Below are 21,041 nucleotides of genomic sequence, written 5' to 3'. Positions count from 1 at the left end.
GAGCAGCAACCAATCGGCACGGCTACCCAACCCCCCGTCTGCAGAGGGCCGTGACACTCACCCTCCACATGCACACTTACACGCACGCACGCACACAATCATAAACATGCACGCGCGTGTACATCCAGGTGAAGTTTCCTAATACTCATTGGTGTATAATAATCGCTATATACACAAATGAATGAATGGCTACTTTTGGACATTTGCCCCATCCCCGTGCGTATGCAGCGTTGTTAAACTTAACTAACTGACCCAGGCCTGTGTGTCTGTGGGTAACAGCAGGGAGATCGACAAAAACAAAACGATAACCAATGCGCTAATAACCACACGGCCTTTCCGGTCAAACTAAACTCCGTGCGCCATGTTGCCGCCATACAGTACTCTTAACATGAGGAAACAGGCCGCCAAGCGCTCAGGAAAATAAAGAAAAAGATAGGGGCGAGCCAGTTTAGTCGAAAAGCGCTGCGTAAAACCGATTCAAAAACGCCTTCGGTCGTCTTGCAGCTTGCCCTCATATAAGTGAGGATTTGGTGCTCGTCTTGTAAATCAAATGAAAACATCATTCATAAATGCGCAAACTTTGAGAGCACAATGGACTCGCTGCAGTGGGCCAGTGAAGATCAAACAAAGAGAATTCAGTTTCATGCCGACTTCACAGTAGAGGAACTTACCTCTCTGTGCAGTTATTTTTTTAAACACATATGGCTTGTTGGCTCGGATCTGTAGGTGGTTAATATCTCTAAGTTTTTTTGTTTTTTTTTGTGAACGATTATGTGAAATAACCAGACAGATTCGAGTGGGACGTTTTTCATCTTCTACCCTATTAGATAATCTGCATAGCGTTCACATTAAACCAGGGCTCAAAGGTCTTTTTTAACCAGTTATTCTACCACATATCTGTGCAAGAACGCACAACAAAAAATCATCACATATATGTCAACACGTCGTTGTTTGATTTAGGGTGTAAATAAAGGTATTATGACAAGGTGATTACTATTGTCTGGGGACACAAGCCCTCTTGTGTCTGCAGGGAGAATTACGTGCTTTCAATTTGACAAGAAATTGTCATGTGAAAAAGACCACTTATTTCTTTTATTTTGGTTTCACATACAGCACATTAGCATTTATTACACATTTCACAACGCATTTTTTCTGTTTTATGAAGTCATTTTTTTTTTCCTCGCGACCTGTATAACAACATACATGTAAATCGGGAAGTGCTTATCAAGTGAGTTTGGAGATGGATACAGGCTGTTACAATACTTCACTATATTTACAAAGTGCAGAAATAACACACACTGTGTTCAAAAGGATATTATGCATTAAGTTTGACCAGTTAAAGCTAATAAAAAATGTATTGCATTATTTCAATTTAAGTTATGATGCTGGATTATATCACAAAATAAAACACATATTGGACACCAGGACAAGACATGAAGGACAAGTACACGTTTACATTTTTATGCTCAGGAAGAAGTTGTTTATGAATGTAGAAAATGTCACAAGAACTTGGCCCTAGTATTGTTAAAGCAGAGTAAGAGAACATGTCACAACTCAGACAGACATGGTGCTTGAGAGGAGTAAGGAGAACTTTCCAGTGAGGTTTCACTAACCGATGAATACTTATTTTTTGCTAATACTGGTAAGTCATTTAAATGCATGCATCTCAGCCGAACTGGAACGACATACTTTTACTTCAGTCATTTATTATGAGAGGATGATGAGGATGTCAAACACTGTACAGTGAGAACTCACAAGTCATTCTAAAAAAGAAAGAAAAAGAAAAAAGTTCTTTGTGCCAACATTTGAGAAAAAAAAAATTCCGAGGCATCCTCTTGCTCATGCAACCAAATGTTTTTCAAACACTGCTGCAGAACTATTCGCTGGATTCATCCACTTTGACCCCTGGATCACAGAGGTCTCTTTTCTCCATCATGCTGTATGGAAAATGAGGAACATCACAGCTGGTGAAGTCCAGCTTCTTGGGAACACCACAGTTGCTAAAGTCAAGTTTCTTGGCACTGTCACAGCCAAACTCCAATTTCTTGAGCCGAGCCAGACTCTTGATGCTGCCGGGGGGCCTGCCGGGGCTCACCTTATATCCGGCTGCTTTGGTGGTTCCAAGGGGCCTCCCTGGGCTGGTTTTGAACCCAGCTGCTCTTGTTGTCCCGAGTGGTCGTCCAGTACTTGTACGGTACCCAGCTGACTTTGTGGTCCCTGATGGCCTCCCTCTCCGCCCAGACTTCACTATGCCCTTCTTTTTCTTAGAGCCTTCGGGCTCCAGAGCCTCACCGCCCCTGATTCTCACTGTTTGTGGGTGGAAGTCATTCTGGGGGTCTTGCAATTGACATGCCATGGCTTTGTGCATTCCCTGTGGCAAAGGGGCAAGGCCGGTGAGGGACAGCTGCAAACCAGGGTTTGTCGGTGAGGGGTAGAATTTGTTGGATTGTGTGCTACATAAATCAAAGTGGCTGGCTGGATGGCAGTCTTCTGCCAGTCCACTCATACAATAGTCACTGCTGCTGCTGGTCACTTGGTGCATCATATTCTGTAGGAGTGCAGAGAAATATCAATATTAGGTCAAATTACCACGTGTGCCCTGACAAACATGAACCTAGAGGCATTTTTTTAGTAGCTTATTGGCCTTTTAGCGTTGCAACATAAAATATAAGTGATGTTAAGGAAAAGCGGGATGAAATATAGGTAGAGTTTGCAGAAAGTACGCCATGCACAAAAATACATGTGAATGGTTACGGCCGAAACATGCTGAAGTATTTTAAGAAGGTAAAAGGAGCAGTTCGTACCTCATTTGTTGTTGGCTGTCGGGCTGGAAAGGGTTAATTTCGCATCGTTTACATTTCCCTCCTCTGACATCTTTGTGAGGGCGCTGAACAAACTGCGCCCTGCAGGCTACGAGTGCTGTCTTGAAGCGAGACTGTGATTTCTGTTGCCTATTTTCATGCTCGGTAAATCCTTTACGCAGAGGTTTAGATGAGAGTGGCAGCCATTTTCGCCCTGAAAAAAAATTAATGAAACAGTATGCGCCAACCACGCATGCGCGAAACGCTTCCAGGAAACGTAGTAGCAGATCAGTGTGACGCAACGTGGTTCTGCAAAATCAAGATATCAAACAAAGACTCGTCCCGATGACAATAAAACGTGAACCTCTTGTTTGGATGGAACCAAAAATTTAAATAGACAATATTCCTTGAAATATACACTTACTCTAATTGTAATAATGACGCACTTTGGTGTGCATATATGGTCATTATCACTGGTCATTGTTAGGAAGTTATGTGTGTACAAGTGTGGCAGTGAAGCCTATAAAAAATGACAAAAGAACATTCTTCAATTTTTGTAGTTTTTATTAACATCTATATGAACTGAACCACAGACACTGGATTTATGGAGTAACCTCAGTGCTAGAACAGATGGCAATATACATTTATCAGCCTTCCAATGATGGTCGTCTTTGTAAAATTAAGTCCACGGGACTTAAGTTTCCTTCATGAGCTTGGTCAGCTTCTGGACCTTTGTTTTGGTGGACATGTCCACGTACTTGTCTCCAATACTGACGATCATGCCACCCAGGATGGAAGGATCCGACTGTGAAGAGGAGACAAATTGAAATTACCAATGAGGCAGAATTTGTTCATGCTGATTGGTACCAGACTGGTTCTGGTGACCTTTGAATGACATTCAGATAAATTGAACCTGCAGAATAGTTAATTGTTGTGTACCTTTGTTTCCAGCTGGATAGTTTCACCCTTCTGAAGGAAGCCCTTCAGAGCTGTTTTCAGCTCAGTGAGACTGGGTCCATCCAAAGGCTGAAATACACAAACATGCATAAATAAGACATAATTAATCCCAAAGCAAGGAAATTCAGTCATAGGGCGATTGTAGTACATATACGGAATAAATTGACTGTTTATATGGGGAGACCAGTTTTAAAGTTTGGGAGCATACCTTGCATGTCAACCCATTTCATACCTGAGCAGTAGTGACAGTGCAGATGACCTCTCCACGGTGTGCACTCATCATCTTGCTGAAAGCACTGATAACATCACCAGTTTGAGGAAGACGACCATTGTCGGCCAAAACATCTGATGAAGAAAGAAAAAAACAAGATTCACCAGTTTTCTGTCACTCTGCATTACTGAGTTTTGAGTGGAGAAAAGAGTAGATAATGTGTGACACCATAATAATGCTACTGTGGGGATGCAATGTGGAGCTTAAACTCATCCTGTTGAAACATGACTTGCATAGATACTACTAATATTTTAGGGCAAAAACAGGAAAATAGCTGCATAATGTGAGTGTACTCACTAGGTCTGGGAATTCTTATCTATTTAGAAATTAAGTAAATATCGCACGAGAGGATTTTCTTACTGCGCAACTTCTATCTTCAGAAACAGTAAAGGGTTTGTGTTTACCGTTCGACCCAAGTATGCTCAATTTGGCACCTACCATAAAAAAATAAATCAGTGAGTCAAAAGAACCAAACTTCCAAATTTATAAACAAGGCGTGTTTATGTACATTAACAATGCTGTGACTCACTACTTAGAATGAACAAAACTGAAATATAAAATAATTTGCATGTTGGTTACTATGAGCAAACTGGAGAAAGCAATGGCATGTAAAATATGCTCTTCACTTTGCCCTCTTAGTAGTGCTGTAATGAAATGTTTGTATCGTACCTGGGGTGTGCTAATGGACTAATATCTTTCTATTAAGCATGCTGTTGATGAGTATAACTGAAATGTTAAGAAAGCAGAGAAAGTAGGCTAAAACTCATTTTGTTTTTAACCGTCATACGCAAGAACATAATGTACATATACTGTATTTACACAATCTGTCATGGTCGACTACAACGTTATTAAGATAGTGCCATGTTAACACAGAGGCCCAATACATAGCAGCAATGGGGTCACTAAGCTGAGGTCAGTGATCACTCACTGATGAGGTTGATGGTGATGGGTGAAACTTTGGCCTGTGAAAGAACATCACTGAAGGCCTTTTTCTTGAGGCTGCGTTTTACATGAGGGTTCATGAAAACACCGGACATTTTGGGGTCCTTGATCATGGCCTGAAAAAAAAAAAAAAAAAAAGGCACTAGTCAATATCCCACTGCTTAATTCTTCAGAGATAAAAGTACATTTAGACATCGATTCATGCTGTTAACGTTCACTATAAACGACAGTATCCATATAACCTTGAGATGAAATGTTAAAGAAGAAAAAAAAAGAAGGTTTTTTTTTACCATCTAACGGCATCAATACTATTAAAAGTAAATTCACCGTGTTGTTGTTGTTGTTGTTGTTTTGACTTACAGACACTTTTCCCAGCTCCTGCTCCACTTGGTCCAGTTTGTTCTGCTTACTGGCAGCTGAGAACAGAGCTGTGGCATAACGACCCTCCACTCCGTACACCTGGATGGGAGGCTGCGAGGACAGACAGGCGGACACTGAATGACCTCGACTGATTCTGTTGCAATCTTATTGATGATTGATTATGCTCCGTGCAGTTTGACGTCATTTACCCTGATCAGTTTTGTTGCTGCCGGTCTGACAACAGACGTGCTGAACTGGCGGACCTGGAAGAGGAAAAAAAAAAAAAAAATCGCATGATCTGAACGCAGATAAACCAAAACCTGAGCTGATGAACTGTTTGGCACGCGTTGTACCGGTTACGGTAGACAGTTAGCTGGCAGGCTAACGCGTTAGCAGTCATTCAAGTGCAACGCCTCGTGTGCATTTGTTGGACATTTAGTGTTACCTTCTCGTCACCAGAACGAAAACAGTACTTAAGACATGTTATTATGCTCCGGAAATATCGCTGAGAACGGTTATAAAATGGTTGAAACTATCAAAAACAATTGAATGTCTTACCTTCTGTCCTAACATGAGTGCTGCCATTTTCTCCTCCAGCTGTCCAGCGTAGAACAGCCAACTGCGCATGTGTACTCGAGAGGAAAGGCGTGTGGTTATGGGTAATGTAGTTTTTCCTGTGCAGCGCCTGTGACCGACGGGAGAGAAGCTTCCTCAAGAGGGCCAAAAAAAAAAATGCTTAACAGCACTTGTCCATGTCAGGAGGAGAATGCAATGGAAAAAAAACCAAAAAATAAAATTTTTTTAAAAATTAATAATAATAATACAAATAGTTGCGCATTAGGATACTCCTACTTGACAATATGAGTTGCATTTCAAACTAATTTTTGTTATTTGTAGACTCTAGTAGTCACACTGTTGGGAATTCTCCCAAATTGTCTTACTCCTTTACCCATCCTCAATTAAGCCTTTCTTAATGGATCAGTTATCGTCTGTATTTAGTGCAAAGCCAGAGGCTTTGGGGAGCAAGCCCCCTACCAGCCCTCAGTGGTATTACACTTAAAGACACTCCCATATTGGCTTTATCTCTCAGATCTGAAACTACATCTATTTTTATATATCTATTGTCACACCCAATTGTGTTTAGAGATGGATAACATGATGGTTCCCAATAAATGAAGCCCAAACATTTTGATCAACCCCTGGTTGCTGGTTGTAGAATACATCATAAACCCCTCCGTGTTAGTGGCTGAGGCATGGAGTGAACTAAATAAATCCATTTCAAATATATTTTTTTGGAATCTGGTTGTCACGTTCCTCTCGTGTTGATTTTTTTTTTCCTTTTTCTGATACGTTTTGTTTTAAGTAGTTATTGCTATGATGCTATAAAAAAAAGGGTGTGTGATGTGATTGACAGCTGCTATGTCGTGGTACAGTTGTAAGGGTGGGACCTGTTTCACATTTGCCCTTATCAATCATGAAACGTTAGTAAAAGTCTTTAGTAAAAAGTGCAAAATTGAAATTCACGGGCAAATCATAGGCCGTTGAAGGGACAAATATCTGTGGCCTTCTTGAATAAGAAACGACTTCTGAATAAAAGCTGCTTCAACTTCTCAGCTGTCATTTCTGTCTGTGTGTCTCTCTCTAAGGTCCACTTTTCAGGGGAGGTTTTAAAAGAAATCAAATATTCACTTAATTGTGACTTGGCCTTGAGCTGTCCACTAACCTAGTTTGACCCTACCTGCTTGCTAACCAGGTCAATGTACTCATGGATGAGCATCAACAGTGCTAAAATGCAATATGTGATGTGTATATGAGGAAAAACGCTATCATTTCTGACAATCACATCACCAGGCTATGAAAACATATACTTTATATTAGAAGGAAACATGAAAGAAATGAAAGTTAGACAGATTTAAGCACTAGAAATAAAAATAAAAATAATTTTAAAAAAAATCAAGAAAGTGCAGTGGTGCAGTTAGAGGTCACTTTGTCGTTATACTTCAACTTTTCTGCTTTCTGCTTACCATCTCAAAGCTACATTTATTTTCACTTCACTTTGTAAAAAAAATAAATAAATACCTCAGACAACTTAAACAAAGTCATAAACCAGATATTACCAATAATGTGCAACCCCTTGTCCTTCTAGCACCTGCCACTGTAGGCTGAATATGAAAAGTCTGCCACAAGTGTTGAATGGTAAATGTGGTTTCCATAACAAGATTTAATTGAACTGTGAAGCACCTCTGTTATATAACAAAGACTAGATGGATGACGGCTGTGGTTTATACCGTCGTCCACCCGGTGGTCCTGACTGATGCAGGTTGTGTCCAGCAGAGGCGCTGTTCAGCAAACAATTCAACTTTTAAATCACAGTCACGGTCACAGCAAGCTAATGTAATTTAAAATAAAGACTAAATCATTATTGTTTCGCCACTGGGACAAACTAAAGTAAATTTATTTAGTGACTTTTTTTTTCCCCAGCCGTTAAAAGCCTGTTTATGATGCGATGACGTAGCAGCGGTTTGTTGACCAGCCTCTCTCTCTGTCTCTCTGTCTAACGGTAACTGGGTGACCTTGATCCGATCACAAGGACAAGAGCGTCATTGTTTCTGTCTCAGGTGAAATAAAGACTTCAGTCGACACCAAACTGCAGGGACACAGGACAGGTGGCGCATCCGTTCTCCCGGTGCACGCACACACAAGCGCACACATATACACACATGCGCACACACACACACACACACGCACACAGCGAGGAAGAAGCTGCGAATGACGAGGGCGCTTGCTTGAGAAGACTTCAGCGGGACGAGAGGTTTTCCTGAGGATTTTTTTTTTTTTTTTAAAAGCTGGTCGGCTCGCTAGCGGACGGCGAACCAGGCATGGACGACAAGTCATTCACCAAGGAGTTGGACGGATGGATTGAACAACTGAACGAGTGCAAACAGCTCTCAGAAAATCAGGTCAAAGTCCTCTGCGAAAAGGTAAGGACTGCTGCAGGGAGGCAGACCCTACGTTAGCTCTCTGCGATGCTGGCGGACTGTTCGCTGTTAAACATCTTCTGAACCGCCGGGCTCCGTAGAAACATTGCCTGAATTGCATGTGGCCTCGCTTTTGCTTTGGCGCACACCATTTGACTGCAGCTATAAGGAAAGCCACTCGCCAAGAAGATGGAGGGGGATGCCTGCAAATCTGTTTTCCCCAGCTACGCCCACTGTTTTGGTGCCTCTTCGACACCGGAGTGATCTGGCAGAAACCCCGGCAAACCTTTAAATAAGATGCTGCTTCATAACCTGAAAGGGATAAATAATCAGCGTCTGGCTTTAATAGCTTGTTTACAATACATGCCCGCTTTGCACTCCTCCTCTGCACCATACTCTGTCAACAGCCATCTTCCTGTGTTGTTTCCTGGTTCTCTCTTACAGGCCAAGGAGATTTTGACCAAGGAGTCCAATGTTCAGGAGGTGAGATGCCCAGTGACGGTGTGTGGAGATGTCCACGGGCAGTTTCATGACCTGATGGAGCTGTTTAAGATTGGAGGGAGGTCTCCGGACACTAACTACCTCTTCATGGGGGACTATGTTGACAGAGGTTACTATTCTGTGGAGACGGTCTCACTCCTGGTTTCCCTGAAGGTAAACAATTCACAACCTGCTTCAAAGAGGGGGATGATTGTTGTACAGTGTCAATAAATGGATTTTTCTTTGCAGGTGAGATTCCGTGAACGAATCACAATCCTCAGAGGGAACCACGAGAGCAGACAGATCACACAAGTGTACGGCTTTTACGACGAGTGCTTAAGGAAATACGGTAATGCCAATGTGTGGAAGTACTTCACAGATCTCTTTGACTATCTGCCCCTCACCGCGCTGGTAGATAACCAGGTATGGTTGTATAATCAGATGTGGTATGTCGCCTAAAGCAAAGAAACAGACTATGTCACGAATTGTTTTTTGTTTTTTTTCCCTTAAGATTTTCTGCCTCCATGGAGGATTATCCCCTTCAATAGACACACTGGAACACATCAGAGCGCTGGATCGCTTGCAGGAGGTTCCTCATGAGGTACATACAGTCCACACACAGTAATTAGACAGATTTATTTTCTCCTCCAGATTTAATGTCATAACATACCAATCCCAGTTTATTGCTTCAGTGTGAGCTATGTAGTTGCGGGGTTGATCAACACCTGTACACTAATTTATTCTGCTGAACATGCATCATAAAGTGTGTCGGTAATTTAAAGTAACTTTCACATTGAATTGAAAGTATTGTGTAAACAATACTGGTGTTCCTTCCATTTCTTAGGGTCCAATGTGTGACTTGTTATGGTCAGACCCGGATGACCGTGGCGGCTGGGGCATCTCCCCCCGTGGTGCTGGTTACACATTCGGACAGGACATTTCTGAGACTTTCAACCACGCGAACGGCCTAACTTTGGTTTCAAGAGCCCACCAGCTGGTGATGGAGGTACTCTGACTTTATTTGCTGAACGTAAGTTCTTGCCTTGGCCAAACTGCAGACGCAGCTCTGACATTACATGTTGCAACTAATGTCTTGATCCAGGGTTATAACTGGTGCCACGACCGCAATGTAGTGACAATCTTCAGTGCACCGAACTATTGTTATCGCTGTGGAAACCAGGCAGCAATCATGGAACTCGATGACACATTGAAATACTCCTTGTAAGTAAAGTTTCTGGTATATATTCATATAAACATGTCTACTTTTCATACACATGTTTGATGCTTTCTTTAAAGATAAGCATCCTCATGTGATTATAATAGTAATTATGACAAATGATCATGATAATCCAGAGTTTAAGTTGCTGAGGAGGCCTATCCTTTGTTTGTTTCAGCCTACAGTTCGACCCGGCACCGCGCAGAGGAGAGCCCCATGTGACGCGGCGCACGCCGGACTATTTCCTGTAGAGATCACTGGTGAGAGCGCTAACAGGCTGCACAAAGGCTTTCGAAAAGAAGCATTCAGACGCCCTGAAATCGTGTGCCATAATCACAATAAAGTGGAAACTGTCACATCCAGCTGAACACCACCGCCCTTTCAACTTCTTCCTCTCTGTGCATGATGTTTTAATTGCTAGAAATGATTGCTACTATGAACAATACTGTCGTAACAATACCTGCTGGTTTGTCAGGAAAAGTGAATGAAGTCCTGCTGAGAATAACGACTAAATGTTAGTAATCTTTGTGTTAGGGTGTTAACGGTGACCACAGCGTGTTGCCATGTACAGTAATATAAGCTGCATCTTTCACTTGGCATGGCCTCAAAGGCTGCAGGACATATAATGTGAACTCTTTTCTTTTTGTAACTGAAGCGCAACTCTTTCTTTTGTGAAGTGACATAATAGGGTCAAACATCAGAAATGTTCTCTTTGCACTTTTGTATTTGATTTTTATCACGTGGCACTGATGGACTGTGTTGTTTTTATACCCTGTCACAGTGTAAGTAGCTCTCTCTCTGCTGTCTCTTATGGGAGTTAATGTAATCCATTTAAGTTGGCAATATTGGTACAAATGAGATCAGATGTAAAAAACAACAACAACAACAACAACAAAACAAGTGTTTTTGCAGCCACAGCTATACAAAATAAAGATTGAAGTTGCTTCGTCATTTATTTCCCTTTAGGCCCCGTTTGTGGCATCATTGCCCGGAGCGCTCAGCAGTCACCACTAGATGGAAACAGACACCCACAATCTGTGCTGATGATCAACTGATGATCAGCACATTGACAAACAGCCTTATTGTGAATGTGTGCAGGAAACTGGCTAATTGGCTTTTATTTCACTTTTATTACAGGTGTTTTGTATATCACGTTTTGTTTTGTTTTTTAAGATACAAAAAAAAAAAGAAGGACTGTTTGTTTGGAGGATGTGACTTCAAGCCATGGGTGAAACATTTTGTTTTTGATTTAGTTCAAATGTTTTTGCTTATGTATTTATTATATTATTTATTATAGCACATTATTATATGAACCAAAGAATGCTTTGTTTGTTTTAAGGGACATTAATTCTTCCATAGGACGTTATTGTCACGTATTAATGTCACTTTGTTGTACACAGACGCGTGTGTGGAAATTCTGCAAAGTTTTAACAGACATTAATGATTTACTGCCTGTAAACCAAGGCAGCGATAATGCATTGAGCATTGCCGGATATAGTGCTCGCCTGGCTGTTCAAAATAAAAGCATGATTTAAAAGAAGTGACCTGAAACTTACTTTGTCACCTCAGATGTTTATGTAAGATTTACTGCTTCACGGAAGAGCAGAACATCATCGTGAATGATCTTTTTTTAAAAAATGTATTTATTTTGGCTCATCTGTCACTATAACGTTGTGTTTTCCAGTATGATTTGAAGCAGGACTTTTACTTTCTCGGCGAGTTTCCTGGCACTGGGGGAGGGGGGGGGATGTGCCTCTTTCTCTCTCTCTCTCTCTCTCTCTCTCTCTCTCTCTGTGTGTGTGTGTGTGTGTGTGTGTGTGTGTGTGTGTGTGTGTGTGTGCGCGCGCTTTCTGGCTGTGTGCTGACGTTGCTGCATGAAAAATTAGCTGGCTGCAGCCTTTCAGGGACACCTCTTGCAGACCGCCGGAGCCCACAGTGCAGTAAGTAACCTGTAATTCTGTTGTTTTTGTTTGTTTTGGGGGATTTAAAAAAAAAAAAAAAAAAAAAAAAGGACAACCACACAGAGAGGAGCATCTTTGTGTCTCAAATCGGGGGGGGGGGGGGGGGGCACAGTGATCAGACAGTTTGGCTGCTTGGGAAGCCCCGGTGGATGTGTGGATGTGGCAGGCTGATACTAGTTGAATCTGGGGCGCACAGCTGGACGATGATCGAGCCGGACAGATGCCGTGCGTAATTAACCGCATTTAAATGTTAACACTTGGATTTGTCATTGTGTGGTGAAGGTTTCAGCGCTTTATCCCCCCCCCCCCCCCCCAGATGCAAAGACACCTCCAGTTACAGTCCAGATTTGACTGGTCTAAGTCGGGTTGGACAATACACCGTATCCATTCACAGCGCCTGTTTACCCTGCGAGCACACACCGCGTTAGATCGCAGATGTCAGGCTAGGATGAAATGTAGGTGAAAGGATGTGCCATCAGATGTTGCGTGTGGTTTTTGAATGATGTCTTTTGATGGTGAGGAGTTGTTGTGAATTGCAGGTTAATGTGTAGCCATGCAGGCCGCCGGTGATTGGCTGAGAGTCGGGGCAGAAGCAGCTGAAGGTTTATAGATCAAAGGCCGCTTCAGTCCAAAGTTCAACCCTCTGATATCACATTAATTAGTGATTCAGAATTTTATCAGCGCAATTAACGGGGAGGTCTGAAGCCAGGGTGCAACCCCTGCTCGCACCAACTCCTTACTGTGTTTTCTTGGAGAATTGGGGGTGTTTGTTGCCATCTCGTGTGAATTGCCCGTTGAGTTTAATTCAATTTAAAGAGACAGCAAGTCTTCTGTATTACACGGCCGCGTGCCGAGAGCATAGTTTCTCTGTTTTGATGTCAATCCAGCAGCCATCTTTGGTGCAGCTTCAGGTACAGTTTCATGCTGCTGCACATCCTCGCAGAACGCCGGCTGCACTTTGCGGAGTCGCTGCCCTCAGAGGCAGTGGCTTATCTGGAGCAAGGAACAAATGGTTAAAAAAAAACCCAGATCCGACTGGGTTACAGGGACCCACACCCAGGGAAGAAGAAGCATGCTGCATCCACGACGCGTTTTTTTTTTTTTTTTTTTTTTTTGGTTTGTGCAGGGTCTATTCAGTGCAAGCCAGCTGGATCTGGTTTCAGACTGAAACAGTAAAGTAAAAATGAAATACCACTGGTAAGCCACGTTTCATAGTCTATTGTGCTTTGCTCTCTTAATTTGCAGTTTTCTTCACAGTTCTTCACAGTGGATTCGTGCAGAGAGCTTTGTCACTCTCCAAGACTTGCTTTTCAGACACAGTTTGGGGGGGTTGGCAAGTGCCAATAATAGGGCTTTGCAATTTAGCGCCTCACAACCCTTGTGTCAGGTCAGCCATCACCATAGCAACATTATGCTGAATTAGCAGCATGGCAATTGAGTAAAGAGTGTTGTATTTCACGAGTCCTCCTTCACTGACTTGTGTCTGCATAAGAAAAAAAAAAAAAAGACTTTGGGGATGAGACTCCATGGGTGAGTGCTGGAGCAGGACGCTGGATTCCTGGACCAGCATTTGTCAATATTTGTAGAATACAGTGTCGATATTCGAGTTCATCTTAAATTGTTGATGTTCTAGTATGGAGAACTCGTGCTTTAATTCAGCATGTTTGAGATTCAGCTTGTCGTGCTTCCATGTATTTCCTCCAGAGGAGAGTTACTGAAAACCCTCAAATCATAAAGCATCTCACTTGACAAACACCTGATAGGATAATTGTAACAATTTCTTTCCCCCAGATAAATATGGCAGCAGAGCTATCCACTTCCATCAACATCAAGGAGCCGCGGTGGGACCAGAGCACTTTCGTGGGTCGGGCCAAACATTTCTTCACCGTCACAGATCCCAGGAATATCCTCCTCACCAACGAACAACTCGATCACGCACACAAAATCATCACTGACTACAGGTAAACCAGGCCGCAGATTCAACAGCAGTAGCGGCATGTACATTCACTGCTGCTGTCGGATGAGAAGTTTGCTCTACGTGTTACTGTCTCGTAGGCAAGGCACTGTCTCTCCAGGCCTGACGGAGGATGAACTGTGGAGAGCAAAATACGTTTTTGACTCGGCCTTCCATCCCGACACCGGAGAGAAGATGATCCTGATCGGCCGCATGTCAGCACAGGTTCCCATGAACATGACCATCACTGGATGCATGATGACGTTTTACAAGTAAGAACTTCGTAGCAGCACGCTGTGACCGTAACACTCGATAGACGACAACGATCAGTGCCTCCTGCTGCTGCTACAGCTCATCGTGACACGTCACATAGGGTGAAATCAAAGGTTTAAAAAAAAAAAAAAAAAAAAAAAAACGAATGACGTCTGATTTCAGTTTAGCTGCTTCAGTTTCAGGGTGGTGATGTTGTGCATGCTGGCTCACTGTCACCGCTTACTGGGACACTTGAATAGAGAGGAACCATTTCTAATGGTACTAATAAAACCTGCGCTTTTCCTGCTATGGCGAGTCAGAATGCATATCTATTAATACTGAAATGGTGGCATCCGGCAGGGAAAATATTTGTATAAACCTCGTAATCCACGTTTATGGGACATGTTTATTTGTATTATTTTAAACTATTTCTAATTAAGTCTCTTTTGATACAAACTAAAACCAGCATACCGGCTGGGAAATCCAACCTTTAGTTTTACTGTAAAGCGGATACGCTAAGTGACTTTTCAATTTTCACTGTCGCAGGACGACTCCAGCTGTGTTGCTCTGGCAGTGGATCAATCAGTCTTTCAACGCAATAGTGAACTACACCAACAGGAGCGGTGACGCTCCGATCACGGTCAGGTGAGAGGCCGACGTTAGGGCGCGGACACTGGCACATATTAACCCTTTAATGCGACAGTTCTTGATGTTCGTGGTGTGACCGGTGACTCTTCTGTTTGCAGTCAGCTTGGCACAGCTTATGTGTCTGCCACCACAGGGGCAGTTGCCACCGCGCTAGGACTAAATGCACTAACAAAGGTATCAGTTCATCTAACCCCATTCTACATCTCATTTTTAATGTGTTGACCTCGGACGCATGGGTGCGCTAACATGAAGTTAGCCACGCATAAATAGTCACTTTGTCGTGGAAGAACCATGTTATTTCCAGGGTCGTGCTCGGTAATAAGCATGTTTGGCGTGCCAGCTTTTATATTGACTTTGTGCTGTCGATTCTCCTTTATGGTAGAGAATCCATCATGTCCAACATCTAAAATATAACCAGCTGAAACTGCAGATTTACAGTGGTCTGAAAAGTTCACATTATTGTGCTATTTTACAGCAGAGCGTACTGATTCATTTCTTCCCTGTTGTTGTTTTTGTTGCCTCCTCTCTCCTGCTGTAGCATGTTTCACCTCTGTTTGGACGGTTTGTTCCATTTGCTGCTGTAGCCGCTGCTAACTGTATCAACATCCCACTGATGAGACAAAGGTAAGGAGGACACGCAGCACTCAGAAAGTACGTCACTGTTTTATGGCATGTTTCACGCAGAATGACTTTGACCTTGAGGACAATTACAAACGTTTGAAGGTCATTAAGGTTATTTAAGGTCAGCTGGATCCTGAATTATGTCAGACGTCATTTAAACTTTAAAGACCTCACAAGACTTGTGTCTTTTAAATCTGCGGTGTTTTGTGGATTTTCTTTGTATACCTGTAATGGTACTTTGAAATAATCCGTTTTTAGTTTACGTTTTGTGCTTTTTTTTGGTGTCCGTTTGTGAGTTTGTATTGGATCTTTTTTGCACTGCTCATATGACCTTTTAATTACACCCACTGATCCTCTGCCTTTCTGCTTTTTAAAAATGTTATTACATTTTAGCTCTTTCACTCCCACAACGATCAATTCTTGTACAAAATTTGACAAATTTGTCCTTTTTTACACAATGTAACTGTTTAAATTTTGAATTCTCTGCCCCGAAGCTACAAGAAAGCCATTCATCTCTTTAGTTTAGTGATTCCACTGCAGTCTCAGGAGAAGATAGCCAAAATGAGTCGCCCTGCTACCTATCAGGACCGACCACAGCCAACTCGTCCCGTCCCTGGTGCCTAAACTGTGCTCGACACTAGAGAGTTTAGTTTCACTATACATCCCCGTTTGTATGTTCACATCAGCGTTATTTTCCTGTTTATTGATTGGTCTTGGTTATTGATTGGTTTATTGATCAGTAAAGTTCATGCTGATGTAATTGATACATTACTGCTGTTGAGGCTTCACATTAAACACACACTGAAAGAATGTTTAGCAAATTATTCTGGCTGTCAGCATTCGCACACATTTTTCTAGAGGATCTGCATTTTGTAGTTTAAACTGCTTTTCTTCTCGTCCTCAGAGAACTTCAACATGGTATTCCCATAACAGATGAAAATGACAACCGGTTAGGAGAGTCGACAAAAGCTGCACAGCAGGCGATCTCTCAGGTTGTGGTCTCCAGGATCCTCATGGCCTCACCTGGAATGGGTATGAATACCTTTGTATCATCAGTTCAATGAGACACCCATTTTGAATGAATTTAAATTAAAAGAAAAACAAGTTAAAAACCACTCATATTTTTACAAAATGCATTGTGCAGTCATATTTTTTTGGTTTCTTTTCAGCTATCCCTCCATTTTTAATGAACCATTTGGAAAAGAAGGCCTTTCTGAGGGTAGGCATATTTCTGAATCAATTTCTTCCTTTTAAGACACAAATCGAACAATGCTTTTTTTCTACAACCGCCTCAACATTAAATTATAACATTTCAAACACCACTAAGCCAAATGGTGGGAAGTACTTTGGCTCCGTTTAGTAATCACACATCAGAGGGATGAAAAGCACCGAGGACATGAGGCCACTCTACTGCTGGAATTCCCCACTGCTTTTGTGCCCCTCATTCGTTTTTTTTTCTTCTGCCTGGTCTTTTCAGAAGTTCCCATGGATGAGTGCACCTATTCAAGTCAGCCTGGTGGGATTCTGGTGAGTTGTCAGAGATGGAGCACCTGATAAGCCGCCATGTGTGATTCCTTTGAAAATTCAGCCTAATTTCTTGCAGCCGTAATGAGACATCGAAGTAATCGTAAAATTAATATCACTTTAAATGCTGCCATTGAAGTTATTGTGAAGAACATCTAATGAAACATGCATAAGAGTTATAAGTTCGCTGGATAACGTTATTCATTTTTTTTGTGTTGTATATTAACTGTAGAGTGAATTTCAGAATTTTGGGCTGAATGAATTCAAACAAACGTTGCACAGATCCCATCCTTTCTTCCTCCAAGGAGTTAATCGCACGTCGTTGTCCGAGTGTTTTGCTGATGCTTCCTGCTCCGCTTTGCCTCGTGCGACCTCGACTGCAGCGCGATCAACCGACCAATTAAAAATCATGTGTAACATTCCTTTGCTTCAGCTCGAATGGCATGACAGTGATTAGCAGCACATCCTGCCAACTAGCACACGCAAAAATACTGCAGTCGGGCTGGGTGCTCAGGATGATGTATATTAACATATGTTCAACCACATTAACTGTCTCTCAGAGATTTAACATTACGTTTATTTTACAAAGGTAGATGTCTCTTTATTATCTTTGGTTGTTTTAGGGCAGAAGGTTTTTTTCAAATCATTGTGTGTTTGTTTGCAAAAACTGGACCCAAGTATATTTTCACATCTATTTGATGAAGTTTGATGATTTGTGAAGTATTTTAGTCAGTGTATTTAAAAAAATGTAATATTCCTGCAGTATTAGCTAGGCTAACAGGGAAGCTTATATGGGTGTCAGTCCTGCTATGAAATTTAGTTTCATGTTTTTTTTTTTTAAAGTTACATTTTAGCATGCTAACACTAAACAAAGATGGTGAACAGGCTAAACGCCAACATTTTCGCATTGTCATTGTGAGCATGTCGGCATGCTGATGTCGCTTTTAGTTTAGAGTGAGTACAGCTTCACAGAGGTGCTGCTGTTAGACAGCGTCTTCACTGATTCTCCAGAAAATGCACTATATCATGAAGTAGAAATAACTACAGTGTATGTGGCCTTATAAATGATATGCCGTTGTGTACTTGGATGCACTGATTTTAAAGCTCTGATGCATAAAGTGACCATCTCCCGTTGATCCCACGACCGAATTCGTCCTCATTTTTGTCCAATGTTTTCTTAGACAATCAAATGGTAGATCAGATCCGAACAAGACTCTCTGGACTACATGACTGCGTTTCACCGATCCGTGTTTCTTTCTTTATAGCCTGGTGTTTGCCACGCCGCTGTGCTGCGCACTGTTCCCTCAGAAGAGGTGAGTAAATCTTTCAAACTCGATACAGAGATAACACCAAATTGTCTGTCACGGCCTCGGAGCCGTATCTTCCTGAAGAGTTGCGTAACCCGCCTACGGCGTGTGCGTTTGACCCATTAACTCCTGCATCTCTCCCCCTGCTCCAGCTCCATATCAGTGAGCCGCTTGGAGCCGGAGCTGCAGGAGAAAATCCGGGCCAACCACCCGGAGGTGGAGCGGGTCTACTTCAACAAAGGGCTATGAGTGTGCACCCCCTCATCCAAACACTGCCGCGGGCTTGGTCCTCACCTCTCTGCCAGCTCTCCTCATTCAGTGTGCCAAAGTTAAGTTTGTGTCTCCTCATTTCCACCATTCAGATGGATCTCTGAGGACTCCCTCACTCACTCACTCACTCAGTCTCTTTGTGATGACATGTTTGCTTTTGTCAATGTGATCGTTGATTTTTTTTTATTTTTTTATTTTTTAATTGAAACTGCTAAAGAAGATTATCTCCGACTGGGCCGGATGAAAATGTTATTGTTTATCATGACAGACGTATAGTGGCACATGTAAGTGGACTTTTATTTTTCTGTGCAGTATTTTTTAAATTGGTGACTTGTTGATCGTATGTCGCCACAAAACCAGTGTCACACGTCACTACTTAAGGTCGGCAAGCAGTTTATTTCTTACCTGCTTTATAACTGGTTATAATCGCATCTGATTATCACAGAGCTCTCTGCATTTGCCAAATCACACTTTTTAGACCTCGATCAACGATTACGACCTCCTGCTTTTATTTCAAAGATTCACTTGAACTCACTTAAATTCAGTTCATTTTGCCAAATGAGTGACATTAATGAAGCCTTCAGGCCTCTGGGCATCTAATTATGTATCTGAAAACAATTCTCCAGGGATCCACCCTATAAAATGTGATGGAATGGCAGTGGCAACCATTAATGGGCCACCACGGTGCTATTTGATGTCTTAATAATCAATGTTTATCATATTATTTATTCTGCTTGCCAGACTCGCATGAACAAACCACTCCTCATTCGAGCATCTTTGGATTCAACTATAAGCTCTCTGAAAAGTAATTTTTCTGTATATTTAGTAACACAGAGGAGAGAGTACAGGAAAACTGAAAAGTCTTGACAGGAAAATGTTGTTCTTGATTACATCGGCAAAACGCTGCTCCAAACTCCTCTGATCGCATTAAACTCAACAAGTCATTCATGCCTTACACAGGTTGGATTATTAAATACTATTGTTTTTAAGGTGTTATAGTACTCTATATGTACATTTGGAGTGTTAGATATGGATGTTAGTATTAAAGAAAAATGCCCATATAGTATTTGCCAAGGCAAGTATGCTGTACAGAAGTATCCACCTGATTAGTATGTGTATTGATTCTGACTTTTACCATCATGTATTCAACCAGCTTTGTGGACTTTTCAATGTTTCAAACAGTGACACGTTTCAGCCCGCTGAATTTGAAGAATTTGGAACCTCTTTCAGCTACAACCTCCTGCTTTGTGTTTCATTATATTTTACGGCTAAAGCCTGGGTGTAGCTGATAAAGAAGGTACAGTGTGATGTTGTAACTTTTGTTCTGTACCGTTGCTGCGGCAGTCGGTATTCAGATGTCTGTCGGGTGTGTTCAGACACAGTTGGTATGAAGTCTGTTCTACGGGCCCGACACCGGATCATCCAAAAGTCTCCTGGTGTATAAAACTGATAAAAACAGCAACTGTTACCGACCGTACAGGGACTGGCCAGATTTATCTTTGGACGTCTTTAAATCAGGGATGAGGGTGAAAAAAGATGGACTGGAAGCCACAAAACTCACAAGCAATGTTTAAATCTCTTGACCAACCTGCCCTCATTTTAAAATGATTTTTTAAAAGGACCCAGTGTGTATTGAAATAATTTGTTCCATTTCATGCCAATGTTTACATCGTGAATCAGAACACATCAAATGCTCGTGAACACTGAATCGATTTGATCGCATCCTTCCCTCCTCTCATGGTGTGTACTTTTTATGAGGTGTCTTAATGTTCGACATGCTGTTAATCTCCTTACATATATTGCTGTGGAAGTAACTTTACTTTAGATTGTGAGTGTTTCCAGACAGATGTGTTGGAGTTGGAGCTGTTCCTAGCTGATTTGAAGTCAAGCTTGTTATTCTCGTGTTCAAGGTAACTGAATGTAGCATTTTCCAATTCCAGCTGGTTATGACGCGTTAGTCTAGAAAAGCACAATGTTGTGACAGATTTTAAATGCTGCACATTTAAAAAACCAACAACAACAAGTTAAACCTGTTCAGTTTCCTGATCACAGTGATTTCACAGTGACAGTACATCCTTGATCAGTGAAGGACTAAGAAATGAATTGTAAACTTGCCCTTCGGTAGATACACAAGTCCCGCTATCTGTAAGTGCATATAAAGAGAGCGAATTCCTCTTTAAAGTATTAAAACAGGAACTACCTAATAAATAACATGTTCACAAGCTTCAATCTACCAAATCAAATCTCACCACAGCCAAAGCAAAACAAATCAACTCAAGAGGATGAAGTCATCTATAGCTTGCATTGATTGAAATTATTTTTAAAATGTTATGACAAAAAAAAAAGGTATTTGATTGTTTTGCAGTACACTGGAATGATGTAATGTTCAGACTAACCGGATGAAATAAAGTTGATAAAATCGTGGGATTTGTCTTTGGTGATTTGGTGAACAGATGGCTCCACGGCACCATCTTCTGGCTGAAAGTGGATACAGCAGAG

At 41.8% G+C, this 21,041-nt stretch overlaps 4 protein-coding genes across 6 annotated transcripts; 2 read left to right on the top strand and 2 right to left on the bottom strand.

Moving 5' to 3' along the window:
* Window positions 1-1,070: 1,070 nt before the first annotated feature.
* On the bottom strand, window positions 1,071-3,023 carry LOC138620120 (UPF0461 protein C5orf24 homolog). Its single transcript, XM_069697075.1, has 2 exons — window positions 2,805-3,023; window positions 1,071-2,548 (listed from the first exon to the last, which is right to left on the bottom strand). The coding sequence occupies exon 2, from the start codon at window positions 2,543-2,545 to the stop codon at window positions 1,877-1,879; it is 669 nt and encodes a 222-aa protein (XP_069553176.1). The 5' UTR covers window positions 2,546-2,548; window positions 2,805-3,023; the 3' UTR covers window positions 1,071-1,876.
* A 321-nt stretch (window positions 3,024-3,344) lies between these two features.
* Window positions 3,345-5,975, bottom strand: atp5po (ATP synthase peripheral stalk subunit OSCP). Its single transcript, XM_069697074.1, has 7 exons — window positions 5,890-5,975; window positions 5,541-5,594; window positions 5,332-5,442; window positions 4,958-5,087; window positions 3,991-4,103; window positions 3,741-3,827; window positions 3,345-3,606 (listed from the first exon to the last, which is right to left on the bottom strand). The coding sequence occupies exons 1-7, from the start codon at window positions 5,956-5,958 to the stop codon at window positions 3,496-3,498; spliced, it is 675 nt and encodes a 224-aa protein (XP_069553175.1). The 5' UTR covers window positions 5,959-5,975; the 3' UTR covers window positions 3,345-3,495.
* Window positions 5,976-7,912: 1,937 nt separating this feature from the next.
* On the top strand, window positions 7,913-10,956 carry LOC138620116 (serine/threonine-protein phosphatase 2A catalytic subunit alpha isoform-like). Its single transcript, XM_069697072.1, has 7 exons — window positions 7,913-8,312; window positions 8,754-8,963; window positions 9,039-9,212; window positions 9,301-9,390; window positions 9,634-9,795; window positions 9,892-10,010; window positions 10,184-10,956. Exons 1-7 carry the CDS (start codon window positions 8,211-8,213, stop codon window positions 10,254-10,256), a joined length of 930 nt encoding a protein of 309 aa, XP_069553173.1. The 5' UTR covers window positions 7,913-8,210; the 3' UTR covers window positions 10,257-10,956.
* Window positions 10,957-11,816: 860 nt separating this feature from the next.
* On the top strand, window positions 11,817-18,606 carry sfxn1 (sideroflexin 1). 3 transcript variants are annotated; one of them, XM_069697069.1, is made up of 11 exons: window positions 11,817-11,945; window positions 13,758-13,927; window positions 14,022-14,192; window positions 14,719-14,817; window positions 14,919-14,994; window positions 15,359-15,444; window positions 16,346-16,473; window positions 16,611-16,660; window positions 16,919-16,968; window positions 18,231-18,278; window positions 18,425-18,606. In XM_069697069.1, the coding sequence occupies exons 2-11, from the start codon at window positions 13,764-13,766 to the stop codon at window positions 18,519-18,521; spliced, it is 969 nt and encodes a 322-aa protein (XP_069553170.1). In that variant the 5' UTR covers window positions 11,817-11,945; window positions 13,758-13,763; the 3' UTR covers window positions 18,522-18,606. The 3 variants fall into 3 exon arrangements, with proteins under 3 accessions (XP_069553170.1, XP_069553172.1, XP_069553171.1); XM_069697071.1 differs by lacking the exon at window positions 11,817-11,945 and adding an exon at window positions 12,084-12,191; XM_069697070.1 differs by lacking the exon at window positions 11,817-11,945 and adding an exon at window positions 12,314-12,421.
* Window positions 18,607-21,041: the final 2,435 nt, after the last annotated feature.

Source organism: Brachyistius frenatus, unplaced genomic scaffold (assembly GCF_029030835.1).
Source record: "Brachyistius frenatus isolate BFR_SWC_R1_liver_20210118 unplaced genomic scaffold, ASM2903083v1 Contig_22, whole genome shotgun sequence".
Lineage (NCBI taxonomy): Eukaryota > Metazoa > Chordata > Actinopteri > Embiotocidae > Brachyistius > Brachyistius frenatus.
This window is presented reverse-complemented; position numbering and strand designations above follow the sequence as displayed.